Source organism: Aedes aegypti, chromosome 1 (assembly GCF_002204515.2).
Source record: "Aedes aegypti strain LVP_AGWG chromosome 1, AaegL5.0 Primary Assembly, whole genome shotgun sequence".
Lineage (NCBI taxonomy): Eukaryota > Metazoa > Arthropoda > Insecta > Diptera > Culicidae > Aedes > Aedes aegypti.
This window is the reverse complement of record NC_035107.1, coordinates 69,256,642-69,273,467: the sequence shown is the minus strand read 5'-3', so window position 1 is coordinate 69,273,467 and position 16,826 is coordinate 69,256,642. Positions and strand designations below refer to the sequence as shown.

The 16,826-nt window shown below is 38.2% G+C and overlaps 1 protein-coding gene across 2 annotated transcripts in view; it reads right to left on the bottom strand.

Annotated features, from left to right (window-relative positions):
• Positions 1-16,826, bottom strand: part of LOC5578620 (splicing factor 3B subunit 1) — a 63,478-nt gene that overhangs the window by 35,539 nt on the left and 11,113 nt on the right. Inside the window, exons 3-5 of one of the 2 annotated variants that reach the window (XM_001656996.2) lie at positions 8,910-9,036; positions 5,652-5,731; positions 5,370-5,585 (exon numbers count right to left, since the gene is read on the bottom strand). In XM_001656996.2, coding sequence (XP_001657046.1) covers positions 5,370-5,585; positions 5,652-5,731; positions 8,910-9,036 — 423 coding nt within the window. Of the gene's footprint in view, positions 1-5,369; positions 5,586-5,651; positions 5,732-5,954; positions 6,309-8,909; positions 9,037-16,826 lie in introns of those variants that run through there. The other variant, XM_021839190.1, reaches the window with a different exon arrangement.

Below are 16,826 nucleotides of genomic sequence, written 5' to 3'. Positions count from 1 at the left end.
CTGCGGAATTGATCAGTTGATTGCCATGGTCCGTGGATGGCGCACAACAGCAACGGGTAGTGGATCACCGGGCACAAGGCGAAATCTGGAAACGATGCTCACTCTTGAAATCTTGAACGATTTCATAAGTCCGACGCTTGATTCGCAACAGCTCTTCGGATCAGCAATTCTGGGGGCTTCTGGTATTTGGCTCCTAACGGGCTTGCTTCTTGACCGCCGATCACCAGACGCTGGAGCTAGCTTGAAGGTCAGAGCAGGTGCGGACGTCGCTGACAGGATCGGAGGAGCTCTTGCCAGCTCGGAAGTCGAAACGGAATGAAACCGAATCCGACGAAGGAAGCATGCTATATACCCTTAGATTAGCAGATTATGCTCCTCCCGTTCGTGCTCTTCTATTTCTAGGCGACCAATCTGGAAAATGGGTATGTTCCAATAATGTGTTGGGCTAAGAATTACTTGAAAATTGCGGAAAATGATAACGCGTGAGAAATTGATCGAACATGAATAGTTGGAAGGGTTGACATTTACTAAATATTCTCTAGATAGCTATTGATAATCAATAGTTTTCTTTAGTATGAAGGTGAATTTCTAATTAATGGGTGCCAAAATGATGTTTTCTTTAATATGAAGGTAAATTTCTGATCCATGATGCCAAAATTATGAAAATTGTTCAATGGGAATTTCTTTTCAAAAGCATTCTAAACATGTCACAATTTTGTTACATGTGATCATTTTCGTAATCGAAGTATTCTCATAAAATATGGCAAATCAAAGACACTGTCGGAAATTCTACTCTAGTTTACAATCGTTGTGAAATGTTGAGCACTCACCCCGACGGCATTGCAGCAGCGTCCACGAATAGTCAATTATTCATAACAAATTAAATTTTGTATGAAGCTGCGAGATTGATTGAGAAATATTAGATTATTAGATCGGAAATGCATTCCTTCAACTCTTTTCCACAAATTTGATGGTCCTGACAAGATTCGATGGCAGATAAATAGCACTGCGGGAAGTTATCACTTGATTGCCATGGTCAAACGGGAAATCCTCAACGCAAACACAACAGCAACGGGTAGTGGATCCACGGGCACGTGTTGAAATCTGAAAACGATGCTCACTCTTGAAATCTCGAGCGATTCCGACGCTCGATTAGCAGCAGCTCCTCGGATCAGCAACTCTGGGGGCTTCTGGTATCTGGTTCCTATCGGGCTTGCTTCTTGACCACCGATGCTGAATTTATCACGGGTCGCAATCTGGGAGCGCGGAAAATTTGCGGAGGCGACGACAATGGCTTGGACGCTTCTCCGAGCAGCAGTAGTTTGCAGCTCGGAGAAGCGCCCAAGCCATCGTCATCGCCGCCGCAAATCAATCTTGCGTCTTCCTCTTCCGACGACACAAATAGGGTCCTAAAGCCCTGTCCCAATTTTAGTGCCAAACGCTTAAGTTTAGGCCAAAAACACATGTTTACTCAACTTTCTAATGTTTTCCGTTGGTTTAAGCACAAAAAACATTTTTTTAGATTTTGTCACATCCTTTGGCTTAAACTCGAATTTTGGGTGTATTTTGTTTTCCGTGTCCCTTACGAAATGTCAGATAGGAACAACCCCAGTGGTCGAACTAAAACCCCTGTGGTGTTTTTGTCGACTAAGCGAACGTCAAACATGATCAAAAGTGTCAAGGTTCATTTATGGACTAAGTTTTTAAGGTGAAGATGAATCGAAGCCAAAGTTCAAATTTTCAAGAGCACGGATCTGGAGAACCAAACATCCGATTGAGCTGAAAACTTAATCGATTGGTCACTAGCTGGTGTTGACCAATCGATTAGGTTTTCAGATTAAACGGATGTTTGGTTCTCCAGAACCGTGCTCTTGAAAATTTGAACTTTGGCTTCGTTTCATCTTCACCTTAAATTAAAGTTTAAACATGATATAGCCATTATTTGAGCGGGAAAAATTGCTAAAGTCGTTACAGTAACATGCTTTTTCGTGTTATTAAATAAAAACAAGATTTCATTAAAAATTTTAGGACCCAATTGAACTGTGACGCGGGTGCAAAAGCAAAGCGAGAATGACTCGCCCGATCGTGTTCACAGTCCGACCGCAAAAAGAAGACTGAGGGAAGAAGCAGGGACCCGTTTGCTTTTATAGTGGGAAGCGACTCCGTCGAAAAGTGCTCGAACGTGATTGGTTGGATAAGAAAGGGGTCAACATTTATCAAATTTTCAATAGTTTAACAACAAAATTCACTTATCGGATATATTACTAACGATGCGTAGATACATTTCTGATCGAATGATACTAAAATCGTAATAATTGGTTCATAAACAACTGAGTTATTAACGTTCAAAATCTCCCCTAATTTCGTTACATGTCTCATTTTCCGTTCTTTTAAAGTGCACCCCAATATAGAAAACAAAGACGTAGTCCTACGTCAAAACCTTTGAACTGCAATAAACGTAACGATTCTGATACATTAGCTCGACCCAATTGGACGTGTCCAAATTTGGCCATCGACCACTAATTGAAGAGCCCTTAAGCGACCCAACTGGCAGACGTCAGGATGGCTATCGTTTAGCAAGTAAAGTCAAGTTCGTCGCGATTTTTCTACACTTTCTACGCATTTTTTATAATCTTGGCGCGCTTGCGCATCAATTTCACTCCAAAACTGTTTGCTTTCTTCTGAGTTCATCTTTATTTTCGCCTTTTTACATTTTCAAGCGTGAATACTTTTTACAGATTCACTAGTCCGGTCGCCATTTAGGTTACTTATCACTGGTACGCCGCGATCACTGGTACGCCGCGGTTCAACGTGGTTTTGCGAACGTCGCTGTTCTTAATTGAATCGCGACGAACTTGACTTTACTTACTAAACGATAGCCATCCTGACGTCTGCCAGTTGGGTCGCATAAGGGTTCTTCAATTAGTGGTCGATGGCCAAATTTGGACACGTCCAATTGGGTCGAGCTAATGTGTCAGAATCGTTACGTTTATTGCAGTTCATAGGTTTTTATACATTTTCGAGGTCTGGAACAGTTTGCTAAAGTGTGTATGATAGAAAGAGTAATTTGTTGCATAGGTGAGACAACTGGATTGACAATGTGACCAAAAAAGTTCATCTTTGCATGCTAAGCAATATCGGTTATTTGTCGCGATCACTTTGGCTTGGCTTGTTATTTGACTCCTCCGAGTTGCCTGCAACCAGCTCCGGACCTCACCGAGGGAGGTAAAGTGAGCCGATAGAACGATGCACCTCGGTGGTTAATGACATCCATATGTGCCGTTTATGATTGCATAATTGCCTGGTCATTGCTTTGGTGCTAGGATGGTTGGTGTGTTATTTTACATCATGGGTTTTATTTTGGGTTATGGATCCAAATGGTATGCTACAATTATCACTCGGTAGGCATCCCCCCAAGGATTAACATCAGCTACTCGGCACTGCTGTTTGAAGCAGCTTTATCTCTCGTTTGTAAGCCGTTCTGACATGCTGAAATACATTTATCCGTTCTTCTCGGACTTCCTCGTGTCTCGCTCTCTGATATCGTCTCCTGATGGCTTTAAGACAAGCAACGCGAAAAGTGCAAAGTGCCTTGTTCCACCAGTATACGGGACGCCGATTGTTTGGCATCTTCCGTTTTCTCGGCATTGTTGTCACACGCCTTGACTATCATCCTTGTCAGCTTCACCGTATCGCGATCCGGGATATCGCTATCTAGACGAAGTGCTTCGACGAAAAGGTCCTTCGTTTTCAACTGCGCGATAGTCGCGTTTCTCGGCGTTGCCGCGCAGTCCCGTCGGCCAATGGATTAGCGGATTGCCTGGTGATCCATATGGGTATTAGAGTGGTTCAAACAATCGTTTTTGCTCCACACCGCTCATTCGATTCTAGATCAAATTCTGAGTGTTCTCCTAAAATTTGAACTCATTTGGATAAAAACTGAGACTGCACAAGCCCTTCAAAGTTTGTATGGGAATTAGTATGGGAAAAGCAAGCATTTTATTCAATCGGTCATAGAGTTTGCCCATGTGTTCTTGAGGGTTAGAGTTACACTGATAACTATTTAATTACTGAGGCGTCCGATTCGCATACCCCTCGGCTTTCATTTTTAGCGCTTTCTGTTCGTTTTTTGCTGCGTTTTTGGCGGATTTCATGCTTGTTACGAGATTCCTAATCTTGTGATGCACATTAGTCCTATCCTTCGTGTACTCGTAGTTCGTTGACCTTCTTTTCGATCTCCATCAACCACGAATTCCCTGTTTCCTTCCTGGCAAATGTTGCTACTCGATTTCGCTGTGAACGATGGGCTTTAAAACCCTAGTCCTCCTTGGAATCTAAAATTCTCCCCTTGTAAGGCCCTGCTGCTACTTGCTGGTGCCTTCCAATACTGTTTAAGTGCTCATAAGCACACTAAGAATACTTCCAGTTGTAGCGAAGTTTTTCCACCTGTTTTGGCTAGAAAAATAACTTCAAAAATCGGCGTAGAAAGTTCTGAATAATGTTTTGTATGATTTTTTTTTCCAAAAACGGTGAAATAGTTTTATCGAAAGAACTCCTGCAATTTTTTGAAAGATTTACTAGAGTAACTACTGGTGAAAATCTGTGGAGTAAATCGTTAGAAAGCCTCTGGGAAAATTACCAGAAAAAAAAACCATTTGGAAATTACTAGAAGCAGTTGCAGAATTCTGACGAAGTTCCTTTGAGCAACCTTTGAACTATCTTTGGAAGTATTACTAGAGGAGTTCCTATGAGAATTGATGGGAGCTTCTGGGTGTATACCAGACCACCAGCAAAATTCCTGAAGCGTTTTCTCGAGAAATCTGTGGAAAGGTCCTGAAGAATCTGTGGAATAATCGCGTAAGAGTCTCTGTGTCTGAACGTGTTTCTAGGGCTTCTATGTACGATTTTCCACCAGGATTTACTGCAAGGAAAAAGTACCTTCAATTTTGATTAAAAAAGAAACTTCAAAAACCTTCTATTAAGGTGACACGGGAGACCGTGTTATTTTCCCTATCTTTTGTCTCACTCTAACAATTATCATCAAAACTTTGTGGAAGCAAATCTCGAGTTTTAGTGAACCGATGAAGCTGAAAATTTATTGGGTTGTGCACTACATATATAGAATCATAGTGATACATTTTTCGCACCGATATAGGGAGTGGTTCGTTCTTGGGATTTGCGTCTTGAAATGGATAGGGTGATTATGATGACGTCCCGTGCGGCCTTAAACAAATAGACTTTTGAAGAGACTTTCATTTAAAGAGTAACCAAGTCTCTAAAGTCTCTCTCAGAACTGATATTAATATGTTCAATTTCGTTAAAGACGTTGAAATATTGCGATCTAACCCTACTATCTTCATCCTACTAACCTCCGCATCGCCCCACGTCGGCGTGGCCGGCACAGCCAGCTTCTTCGGCGGCACGAACGTCTCCTCCACCGTCTGATCCCAGCGACCACGCTTCTTCGCTTCGGCTACTGGCGCCTTGCTCGCATCCCCATTGGCTGCACTGGAACTGCTGCTGCTGCTACTGCTGCTCACCTTGAGCGTTCCATCTTTGGCCTTTTCCTGGATCTTTTTGCGAAGCTGAAAGAGGGAGGGAGAGCGAGTTAGATCGTTGATTGGAGGTGACTTGGTATTGGTTTGACAAACCTCCGCCTCTTCGCCTTTGAGCTGCTGCTCGCGCATGATCTCCATGTACGATCGGGATCCGACATCGGGAGTCTTTCCGCCTGGAATAGACCACAGATAAGCAAAGAAAAGGACACTTGCGGTTAGTTTTCCATGTTCGCGAGTCGGGAATTGATCGTGTTCTGTTAAATTATCTAACTTATACGAACGAGACACAACTTGAAATTAAGCTTCCACTTTGGCTACAGGAAAATTATTCGCGAAATCAAGTAGAATGAATGGGGTTTTTTAATTTCAAATTCCGTCCCGGACAGTGATACGTACGTGCCTCAGCCAGATCCTCAGTGCGCGAAACATTTTTTCTGCCATGTCTCAAATTGTCTAATACAAGAGTTTCGCTTTAAACAAGCTGAAAATTACGATCGGTCGTGAGATTAATTCGTAGGTATCTTACACGCAAAACAGATGGATAACAACAGGCAGAAAAATGTTCACGTTTCAGTGTGGCTATTTTGAGTGGGATTTGGTCGGGTTCCTAAAAAAATCTTTGTGATTAATAATTTTCTGTTCTCAGTTTCTTTAGTTCACACACTCGCTTCACCATTCTCACACCTTTTTGGATGCAATCCTGGCGACTGATTCTTGAAATTTCCCGGAAATGAAAGAGTGACTACCTTAAGTACAACTCTTGCATTTCGCAATTTCAAGAACGGGGCCGTCAGAGAAAGTATCAATAAGTAAGTAACCTGAGATATTTGAGAGAGCCTTCCTCATCGGCGGCGGTCTCATACTGACTGACACGGTGGTCCGCAAACCTGCATGGTAAGTGGTGGTTTCGTTAATCAAAGTGATACAAATGTACTTCATCATATGAGGAGGGGGAGATATTCGCGCTCAAGCACACTGAGAACTTTGAAAGTGCTCGCAACCATTCCAAGATTCCACTCACTTTCAATATAAAAGAGGCGAGGTTGATGTTATCAGACGAAAGGAGCTTTTGAAAAATATAAAGACTATTCTTATTCCAGGGTTGGTAGCGTCCATGGTTGTAGCCAGGGAGGTGGTTATATCTAGAGATGTACCGAATATTCGGGCCGAATATCTCGATTATTTTGATTTTGCCGAATATTCGGTCTGCTGAATAATGAAATCTGTTATTCGGCCGAATAGGCCGAATAGTGACCGAATAATAACAAAATACAATAAATTGTAACAAAACATTATGTTTCATACGAAATAAAATTAAAAAAAAAACGATTAATTTATTCAAGTGATAATACATAAATTGGTGGATTCCATGGATGGAGTTTGATACTAAATGTTTAAAAATGTGAGAATTTTTCCGTTCTACGGCATTGCGATGCTGCTCAATATACAAGCCATTCAATATTTCACTCATCTTGCATGGATTGTATTGTGGCATTATTTTTACGTAAACTGAAAGTGCTTTTCACCTTGGTTTTGTAAAAAATATGGAAACAACGAAAATTCAAACTTTTGCATTTATTATCGCTTGTGCCTATAGGAACACATGTGACTATAGTAGCACTATTTCTAATTCCTGTTCCAATAGCTTTACGGCGTAGGCAAAACAAAAAAAAAATCAAAATCGTATGTTTATTCAAAAAAAAAACAAAGTTTCTCTACTATAGGAACAGTAGGTGTACTATAGGTGCAAGGGAGCTAAAATGTTAAGCAAAATATCATTTCTTGAACAAAATTGATCTGTGAATCAATGGTACTTAGATAAATAACTCCTGACATTCATGTCAAAAAATATTTTGAAACCATTTATAGAAAAACGGTCGTAAAAAGCTACTAGTGCGAATATAGGGGACTGTCTACTAAGGGAACACCGACCCTCTGCGATGTATTGGCTCTAATTAATATGAACCACTTCCAGAAGTCGGATGAGAAATAAAGCGACGTATTAACCTAGTTCCTTAAAAAGTTAAATGGATCAAAACTGCAATCAAAAAGATACAAATCCCTTACTTTAGAAATATAAATCCTCAGAGCTTTTGACTTTTGTTTTTTCTTCCCACGGTTTCGAAAACTTAAAACGATCATTCCGATCAATTCTTCACCGTGGAAGCTATCCCTATTTAAAAACTAGGTGTTATTCGACCGAAATTAACGGTTTTATTCGGCCGAATATTGTGTCTTTATTCGGCCGAATAGTGCTATTCGTTACATCTCTAGTTATATCAACCTCAGAAATTTATTTAGTAAGTTCTTGTAATCTTACAATTTTCTTTTCTTTCACAGCAGACAAAGTGGAGTCCAAATCTTGTATTGGTTCAATTTTTTGGGTGAGTTATTCGTTTTTCTAACAGCTTGTCTCTGTGTCAATGGAAAAGCCCAATCTTCCTCTGAGAAGATCCCAATCTTCTTCTGGGAAGAATCTTTTTCTGGGAAGATCCCAATCTTCCTCAGGGAAGATCTCAATCATCTTCTGGGAATATCCCAATCTTCCTCTAGGAAGATCTCAATCTTGTTTTGAAAACATCCCAATTTTTTTTGTGAAGTTCTCAGTCTTCCTCCGGGAAGACCTCAAACTCCCTTAATTTTCTTTTGGGAAGATTTCATTTTTCCTCTGGGAAGATTTCAATCTTCCTCTGGAAAGATCTAAATCTTCCTCTTGGAAGATCCCAATCTTCGTCTGGGAAGATCTCAATCTTCGCCTGGGAAGATCTCAATCATGCTCTGGAGAGATCCCAATATTTCACAGCACTCTATTTTTATAATAAGGATGGTAAGGAAGATATGGGAGATTGGATTTTCAAACTATTTCAAATTTGCCGCACGATACACGGATGCGAAAATGTCAATTTTGACAAAGAAAGCTTTCAGTTAATAACTGTGAAAGTGCTCATTGAACACTAAGCTGGGAAGTAGGCTATGTCCCAGTAAGGACATAATGCCAAGAAAAAGAAGAACCAGGAATCATGGAATACTAAAGAAGCAATTCTGTAAGGTTTTTTTTAAATATCCGAGGAAAATGAAAAAAGATACTTTAGAGGCCGTTTGACTAAAAAAAGAGACTTTAGAGACTATTTTGTATGGAAAGATATTTTAGAGGCCTTTCATTGGAAATAGATTTTTTTAGAGACCTGCTACCAACCCTGTAATACTAAACCAAATGAAATACGTCTGATAAATCAACTGCATGAACGACTATACGGCAACGATTCAACATACTTAATCATCTAAATATGCTCTTAAAGTCTAAATCTACAAATAATTGATCGAAATCGACTCAACCCAATCGACACTTACCGTCAGCGAACGGATCGATACGTTCCGGAGAAATGACCAGCCTCCTCCGCTTTTGGCGATACTCATCTTCCTTCTCGCCAACTGTCGGCCTGCGGCGATCCGCAAACGGATCGTAATCCGTATCGGGCTGCAATGAGAAAAGCAAACTTTCGTTAGTCACAGTGAATTTAGCGACTAAAATGGTTAAAATAGTGACTTGATGGTGACTTCAGATGCCTAGAAAGAAAATAGATATTAAAACGATCCTACACATAAATTTTTGGTGTGTAGAATTTAAAACTATGATTCAAAAGAAATTTGTGTCAGAATTTCTGTAAAATTTATCTTTCTCTTCCCCGTGATTTTTGGCGACCATGAGGCAAACAAAAATAGATGTGCATTGTGCATTGGTAATAAGAAAACAAATCTATCATACTAACAAATAATATTGTACAACAATCTTTGTTGAAGTATTTGTTACACAAACTCGTTTTTAGTATGGAAGTATTTGATCGAAGTCATGAGAAAGAAAGGATCAAGGCTCAATCAGCGGATAAATGTCTGGTTTCTTCTCAGGTTTTTAGAAAGATTATTGAATGCATTCCTTATCGAAGATAAACAATAAGCAGAAGTTCTAATGAACTATTTGAATAATGTTTGGTTGGGCTTCAAGAGAGCACATCTTTGGCATACATTTCAAAGTCCACATTCTTTCAGAAGGTAGGTTGGAGATTGTTTCTGGTGTAGAGCTAAATAGAACTGTAAAAATGTTCACCAGCAATTCATGCAGCTCGTCTGTTGGATATTGGTTCTCATTTTCATCAACATTTATTTCAATATCTAGGTCGCTCAACAGACATTTTTGCTGAATAAAATATGAACAAATTATCAATTAGCAAAATACTTCAGCTACCAATGATACCTGTTAAATGTTGTTATATTGCCACCAAAAACTTCTTTTAAAAGTATATTTTTTTTCTAACTTTTCGTCAGAAATTTCTACAAATACATGTCGCACTCGATTATCCGGAGTATGTTTTTTAATAATCTTGTTTTTCAGTTTTTATGCATAAATTTGAGATAATTTAGTACTGCAATATATAATATGAATGGTTAGCAGTTTTGGACGTAGGTAAGAAAAGGGGGGTTTGAGAAAGTTTTTTTTTGTGTGTGCTGGACAAATTATTTTTTTTTCTTCTCAAGTCTCCTAATGCCCCTAGAAACAATTTCTTGCTAAGCCACTGCATCATATAAATAGAGCAACGAAAGCAGATATTATTTAAGTTCTTTCATCGCAGATTTTAATTTTTCTTTTAGGCGGCATCCACAAATTAGGTAACGCTCTAGGGGGAGCGGGTCGTCTAGGTCTAGGTCGTCACCATCAGCTGATCGTTTTGTTTACATTTTTTTCGTGACTAATACAAGCTAACACATACTAAGTCCCGGACTTGTTCTATAGGGCATTGATCATGGGCTACATTCTGACGTTATCCAGAGCGAAATTTCCAAAGACTCCTGGACAAGTTTACCACATAATGCTGAAAGGGATTCCTATAAAACTCTCGGTTTGCTGATGAGACCGGTGACTGTACACCATACGCCCAGTGGGTTTTTTGTTTCTTTATGTGAGCGGTTCCACGCCGTTTCGCAAACCCGATTATTTTTGTATTTTTTGAATCACCTGAAAATTTGCATACAGATTCTTTATGACCAAAAATGCCATTATGCACTTTCAGACCGCCATTTTGAACCTCGCCTTATTTTTGAGAAGGGCGTATCGGAAAATGCATGGCAAATCGTTAAAAAACTGTAACTCAAAAACGGTTTGTCCGATCGATTTGAGATCTTCTACAAAGTTTTAGGTATTGCTTAGGACTATATGGAGAAAAATATGCACGGTAAAAAAAAGTTACAGATTATTTTTTATTTCAAAATCAAAAGTTTAAAATCAATTTTCTCCAGAAACGCAGTTTCAATTTTTTTTTATTTTTGGATATGTTTTAGAGGACAACTTATGTGATTTATTGCACAATGTTTCAAAATGGAAGAATTATGGACAAAAAAGTTATGATTTTTTAAAAAATTACAGATTTTGAAAAAAAATCGAAATAGAGAAAAACAATAAATTTTTATGTGATTATTTGAAAGTACAGAAAAATTGCAATCGAAAAGTCCTTAAGTATTTTTTTTCTAGGTTGCATCAATTTCGAGATATACTCACATTTATATAAAATTTTCAAATAAAAATAGAAAAATAGGCCCTTTTCAAGCATATTTCGTGTTTCTCCATTCCAGAAAAAAATTATTTTGATTGAGCGAATCGTAGCTAAATTGTTTATCGTTTGATCAAAACATTTATGCTTAAGTATTGCAATTTCGGGGAAAACTTTCCGTTTTACGGTTCAACGAAAAGCTACCGCAGCTGTCACATCACTGATTTGCACTTTTAAATCATCAGTAGGCTTCAATGATACCTTGGATACCGTCTTGATGATCGTTGTTTGTTGCTATTTTTCAAAGCGTTTTCTCTTTCAAGCATACTATGATTGATTTGTTTGCTTCAATGATGGAATGATTTTGAGGCCTGCGGTAGAACTTTGACAGCTGCGGTAGAACTCTGCGGCTACCGCAAACCGGAAAATTTTCTTAACAACCGTAATATTGAAAAAAGAGTGCACGGTAAAAAATATAAACGATATTTTCAAATGAAAATTTGAAGCTAATAGTTCTTAAAAACCGCAACATTGATGTTTTTAATTTTTGGATATATTTTGCGGTTGTTGTAGGTATTGTTTAGGACTATTTGGAAAAAATATGCACGGTAAAAAATAATGACAGATTTTTTTTAATATAAAAAATTAAAATCGATTTTCAATGAAAATGCATCTGTGATTTTTATTATTTTTGGACATGTTTTAGGGGACAACTTATGTGATTTATTGCACAATGTTTCATTATGGAAGAATTATGGACAAAAAAGTTATAATTTTATAAAATATTACAAATTTTGAAAAAAATCGAAATCAAGGAAAACAATATTTTTTATGTGTTTATTTGATAGTACGGAAAATGCATTGGAAGAGTACCTAAGTAAAATTTTTCTAGGTTGCATCAATTTCGAGATATACTCATACTTTTGCAACATCACATGGAAATGGGCCATGCGATGCCATAGGAGGGACACTAAATCGTATGGCTGCCAGAGCCAGTCTTGCCAAAGAACGTGAACATCCGATAAAAAATGCTAAGGAACTATATGATTGGGCTCAAAATCGGAAAGAAGAGCAGCTTACACAAATCTTTTTTTGTTATTCAACTACTGAGAAATATGATATCATTGCACAAGAACTTAACCAACTATTTTCAAGTGCAAAAACAGTTCAAGGCACTCAGAAATATCACTCGTTTATCCCTATCTCTGAAACACAAATTGTAGTTAGACAATTTTCGAGCTGTGACGATAACAAGAAAGTAGTTGATATAATTAAGAAATAAAATTGCAGTATATATATTAGAAATGGTCGGATCTCGGGTTTTCAAACCCGACGGGTTCGGGTCGGGTTCGGTTCTGAAAATTTAATATTTTTCGGGTTCGGGTTCGGGTCGGGTTTGAAGGCTACAAAATTATCGGGTACGGGTCGGGTTCGGGCTTGACAAAAGTCGGGTTTAGTCTTGTTGGTGTCGGGTTTGGTGAGAATTGTGAACAGAGTGACAAACTAAAACCTTCTCTATGCATCAGAAACGATTTATCATCTTTTAGAACTCGGGTTGTATTTGGGTTTTCCTTAGAATACTTTTTCGGGTTTCGGGTCGGGTTCGGGTTTGAACAGCGAAAATTTTTCGGGTTCGGGTCGGGTCCGGGTTTGTTTTTCAACTATTGTCTCGGGTTCGGGTCAGGTCCGGGTTTGAAGAAATAAAATGAGTCGGGTTCGGGTTTAAAAAATATGAAACCCGACCATCTCTTATATATATCTAAAAAAAAACATAAAAAAAAACAAACTCCTTTTCCATGGTTGTACGATCTTGCCGCGATGAAAGGGCTTTACCCATTAGCCGGGCTTAGCCCTGGGGACCAAAGGTACACCGTTGTGATAGAATCACATTTTCAATGCCACGTTTAGATTTACCGTCTATATCTCGGAAGTGATACATCTCAGCTAAATTTTACTTGAGTACTTTTCGATAGAAATTTTTCATATTTAAAAATATATAGTTATTTTTCTGTACTCAAAAAAAAAAACGCACCAAAAATATCGTATAACATAAATTTGTTTTATTTATTTTTTATCCAAAAATTTTCCGTTTTGAGGCATTGTACAAGAAATTACAAACAATATGCTGCAAAACATATCCAAAAATTAAAAACATCAATTTTGCGATTTTTAAGAACAATGAACTTCAAATTTTCATTTGAAAATTTCGTTTATATTTTGTTTACCGTGCATACTTTTTTAAATACTTTAGTATATAGGTTTTGATCAAACAATAAACAATTTAGCTACGATTCACTCAATCAAAATAAAATATTTATGGAATGGAGAAACACGAAATATGTTTGAAAAGGGCCTATTTTACTTTTTTTATTTGAAAATTTTATATAAATATGAGTATATCTCGAAATTGATGCAACCTAGAAAATTTTTATTTAAGTACTTTTCGATTGCAATTTTTCTGTACTTTCAAATAATCACATTAAAAATTATTGTTTTCCTCTATTTCGATTTTTTTTCAAAATCTGTAATTTTTTAAAAAAATCATAACTTTTTTGTCCATAATTCTTCCATTTTGAAACATTGTGCAATAAATCACATAAGTTGTCCTCTAAAACATATCCAAAAATAAAAAAAATCAAAACTGCGTTTCTGGAGAAAATCGATTTTAAAATTTTGTTTTTGAAAAAAAAAAAAAATCTGTAACTTTTTTTTACCGTGTATATTTTTCTCCATATATTCCTAAGCAATACCTACAACTTTGTAGAAGAACTCAAATCGATCGGACAAACCGTTTTCGAGTTACAGTTTTTTAAAGATTTGCTATGCATTTTCCGATACGCCCTTCTCAAAAATTAGGCGAGGTTCAAAATGGCGGTCTGAAAGTGCAAAATGGCATTTTTGGTCATAAAGAATCTGGATGCAAATTTTCAGGCGATTCAAAAAATACAAAAAATAAATTTAAAAAAAAAATCGTCATGTTCGGTGGAATTGCTCATGTTTCTGATGCCAGCGCAGTCGGGCACCAAATACTTGGACACAAACTAAAGCACTCGTGGAGTCGTTTGTTTGCAAGTCCAGTTTCACTTTTCTCAGAAAGTGCACCACATCTAGCGAATTATTCACGTTGTTTGATTTGAAAAGATTCATTAGCGTGCAATATTTGCATCGAAGTCGTACTCCGAACGGGTTATAGCGTACTACAGTGTAGAATTACATGGTCTGTCGTGCCTTCTGTTAGGCAATCAATCCGGGTCATCTACGATTTTCATCTTAGCTAACCAGTTGTTTGCGAATCTGTGTCCGGTCATCAGACAATTCAGGCTTCGTTCCTCTTTATGACTTAGCTGCTTATTTTTGTACCAAGACTCATCGCTGTAACTCGGCTGTATAGAGGAAAAATGCTTTCCCTTCTCATCTGCGTAATTGGTGTACCAGTCGATTGTACTACTCATTCGTATTTGGTTGAAGATTTGGATGACTAACTAATATTCCGTTTCTCAGGATTTGATCCGATTGTATGCCGGCCTTCGCCAAGTCATCTGCTACTTCGTTGCCTTTAATTGCTATGTGGCTTGGAATCCACTGGATGGTTACAATCATTGCTGTTGCTCGTTTAATAATCTCTTGGATCACAGTGTTCTTCCTTAATTCCGTCAGCTGATGTTCAACTAACTGACACAATGATGAGGAATCTGTGAAAAGTGAACAGTAAGTACTGCTCCCAGGAGGCAACTATCGTGAAGGTGTCTCAACGCCACTAGGATGGCATATAGTTCGGCAGTCATTATGCAGGTCTCCATATTCAGCTTCAGACTGATTCTTCTCCTGGTGGATTTACAGAAGACTCCTATACCACAGGGGAGTTACCAACCTTCGATACATCTGTGTAGATGTACTGTCGGTGTTTGTATTTGATGTTTCGCAGGAATAGAAAAGTTTGATTGAGGACTCGATGATTGCAGTTTTTTTGCTGGTGCTCCTTCCATTAACACTGTTTCAAAGTCGAGCGGTTTATGTTGATACACCGTGACATTCTGTGGATGATTGCATCGAAAATATGCAGGTGCTTCAGGTATGTTCGCTCCATTTGTATAAGCATGTATTCTGGGATATCTTGCCCTCTGAGATGTAGCAGCTGTTCAGCGACTACGCTGCCGTATTAGTGTTTCGATATTTCTTTGCAGATCACTTGTTGCAAGCGTAGATCTAACGGACCTACTCCTGCCAAAGCTGACAGTACAGAGTATTCCTTGGGGTGGCCTTTGAACATCCGGTGATTTTTCGCCAACATTGATTAATGATCACCTTCAGCGTTTCTTTATTAGTTGTACTGGCATTGCCATACGCTGTGCATGCGTATTCGAGGACACTTCGTATGAAAACCCTGTATAACATCTTAGAGATGACCTTCGGCGTGTTTTTATGATAGAGTTCTCGTATATGTGTTCCAAAGGTTGAACGGTTTAGGTATATTTCCAAGTGGGTATAGCTGATTATTGTTTCAATAGATTTCCCTGCATACCTCTATTGTAGGTCCACATTACATGCTTTGAAAAGCATTGACTTGGTTTTCTCAAGATTTATTACCAGATTTTAATCCCTTTTTCTCCAAATTTGTTGACATCTTCTTGAGCAGTTTTTTTTGCGATACCTGAGGTTTCAGGGATTTGAGCATATCATACAATCAACTCTCCCTTACTCCATATTGAAGGGACCATCGAGTTACAGAACACAAAACCAATGCAACTGCGATCCAAGGGACCATCGAGTTAGCCATGAAAACCAACTTTTACTATGGTTCTCCAATTTGATATCGAGATACGGAATATCGAGTAAGGGAGAGTTAACTGTATGTGATTCGATCGATGTCCCATTTATTTTGGTCGATTATATCGTAGTCGGCTACTTGCGATCGTTAGTTTCTACATTCTGGTGGATATCGTATGGCCCTAAATGGAGATCTATAAATTCCTTCGCTAGTTCAGAGTTGTACTGAATTATGTTGTTGCGTAAACCTGTTTTCCTTCAAGTTAGACGTCGTATTTTTGTCCACAGTTCACTTGAACTCGTCTGTGGATCTACTTCCTCTGCGAATTTGTTTAAACTTTTTTCGATGTATTGTTTCTTTTAAAGACGCTCGAACATCGTTTCAGTTCAATTACATTCTCCATTGATTGTGACCAAGGCGTTTTGTGTGACGTTCCAGGCCGACTCCAAGTCGTCACTCCAGCAGTATTTGGGTACGAATCGATTGACTATTTTATTCTTGTTCATTAATGAATCTATCTCCCTGTAAAGATCACCTGCTATACTGCTAACCGTATCCGTAGTGATCTTAGCTGGGTCAGGTTCGACCCTTCTCTTGTTGGAAACGTATTTACAGGGCTGGTAGCAGTTAGACAGCAAAATAATAGTGACTTTAGTGACCAAAATGATCAAAATAGTGACCAAGAAGTGACCAAGAAGTGACCTAGAAGTGACTTCAAAATTACAAGTACCGTCAAACGGGGCTTCTTTTGACATTATTTCCACATTTTTTAACTTTGAGGATTTGTAACTCTTGGAATTATGGATAGATGTTGCTAATTTTTGCCTATATTTAAGTTGTATATGTACGTAACAAATGTGCAAAATATGAGGAAAATCCATCAAGAAATAACAAAAATGCTTGAATAGCGAAAAAAGTGTGTCCTTCAAGACAAAAAAGGGGCTACTTTGGACATTT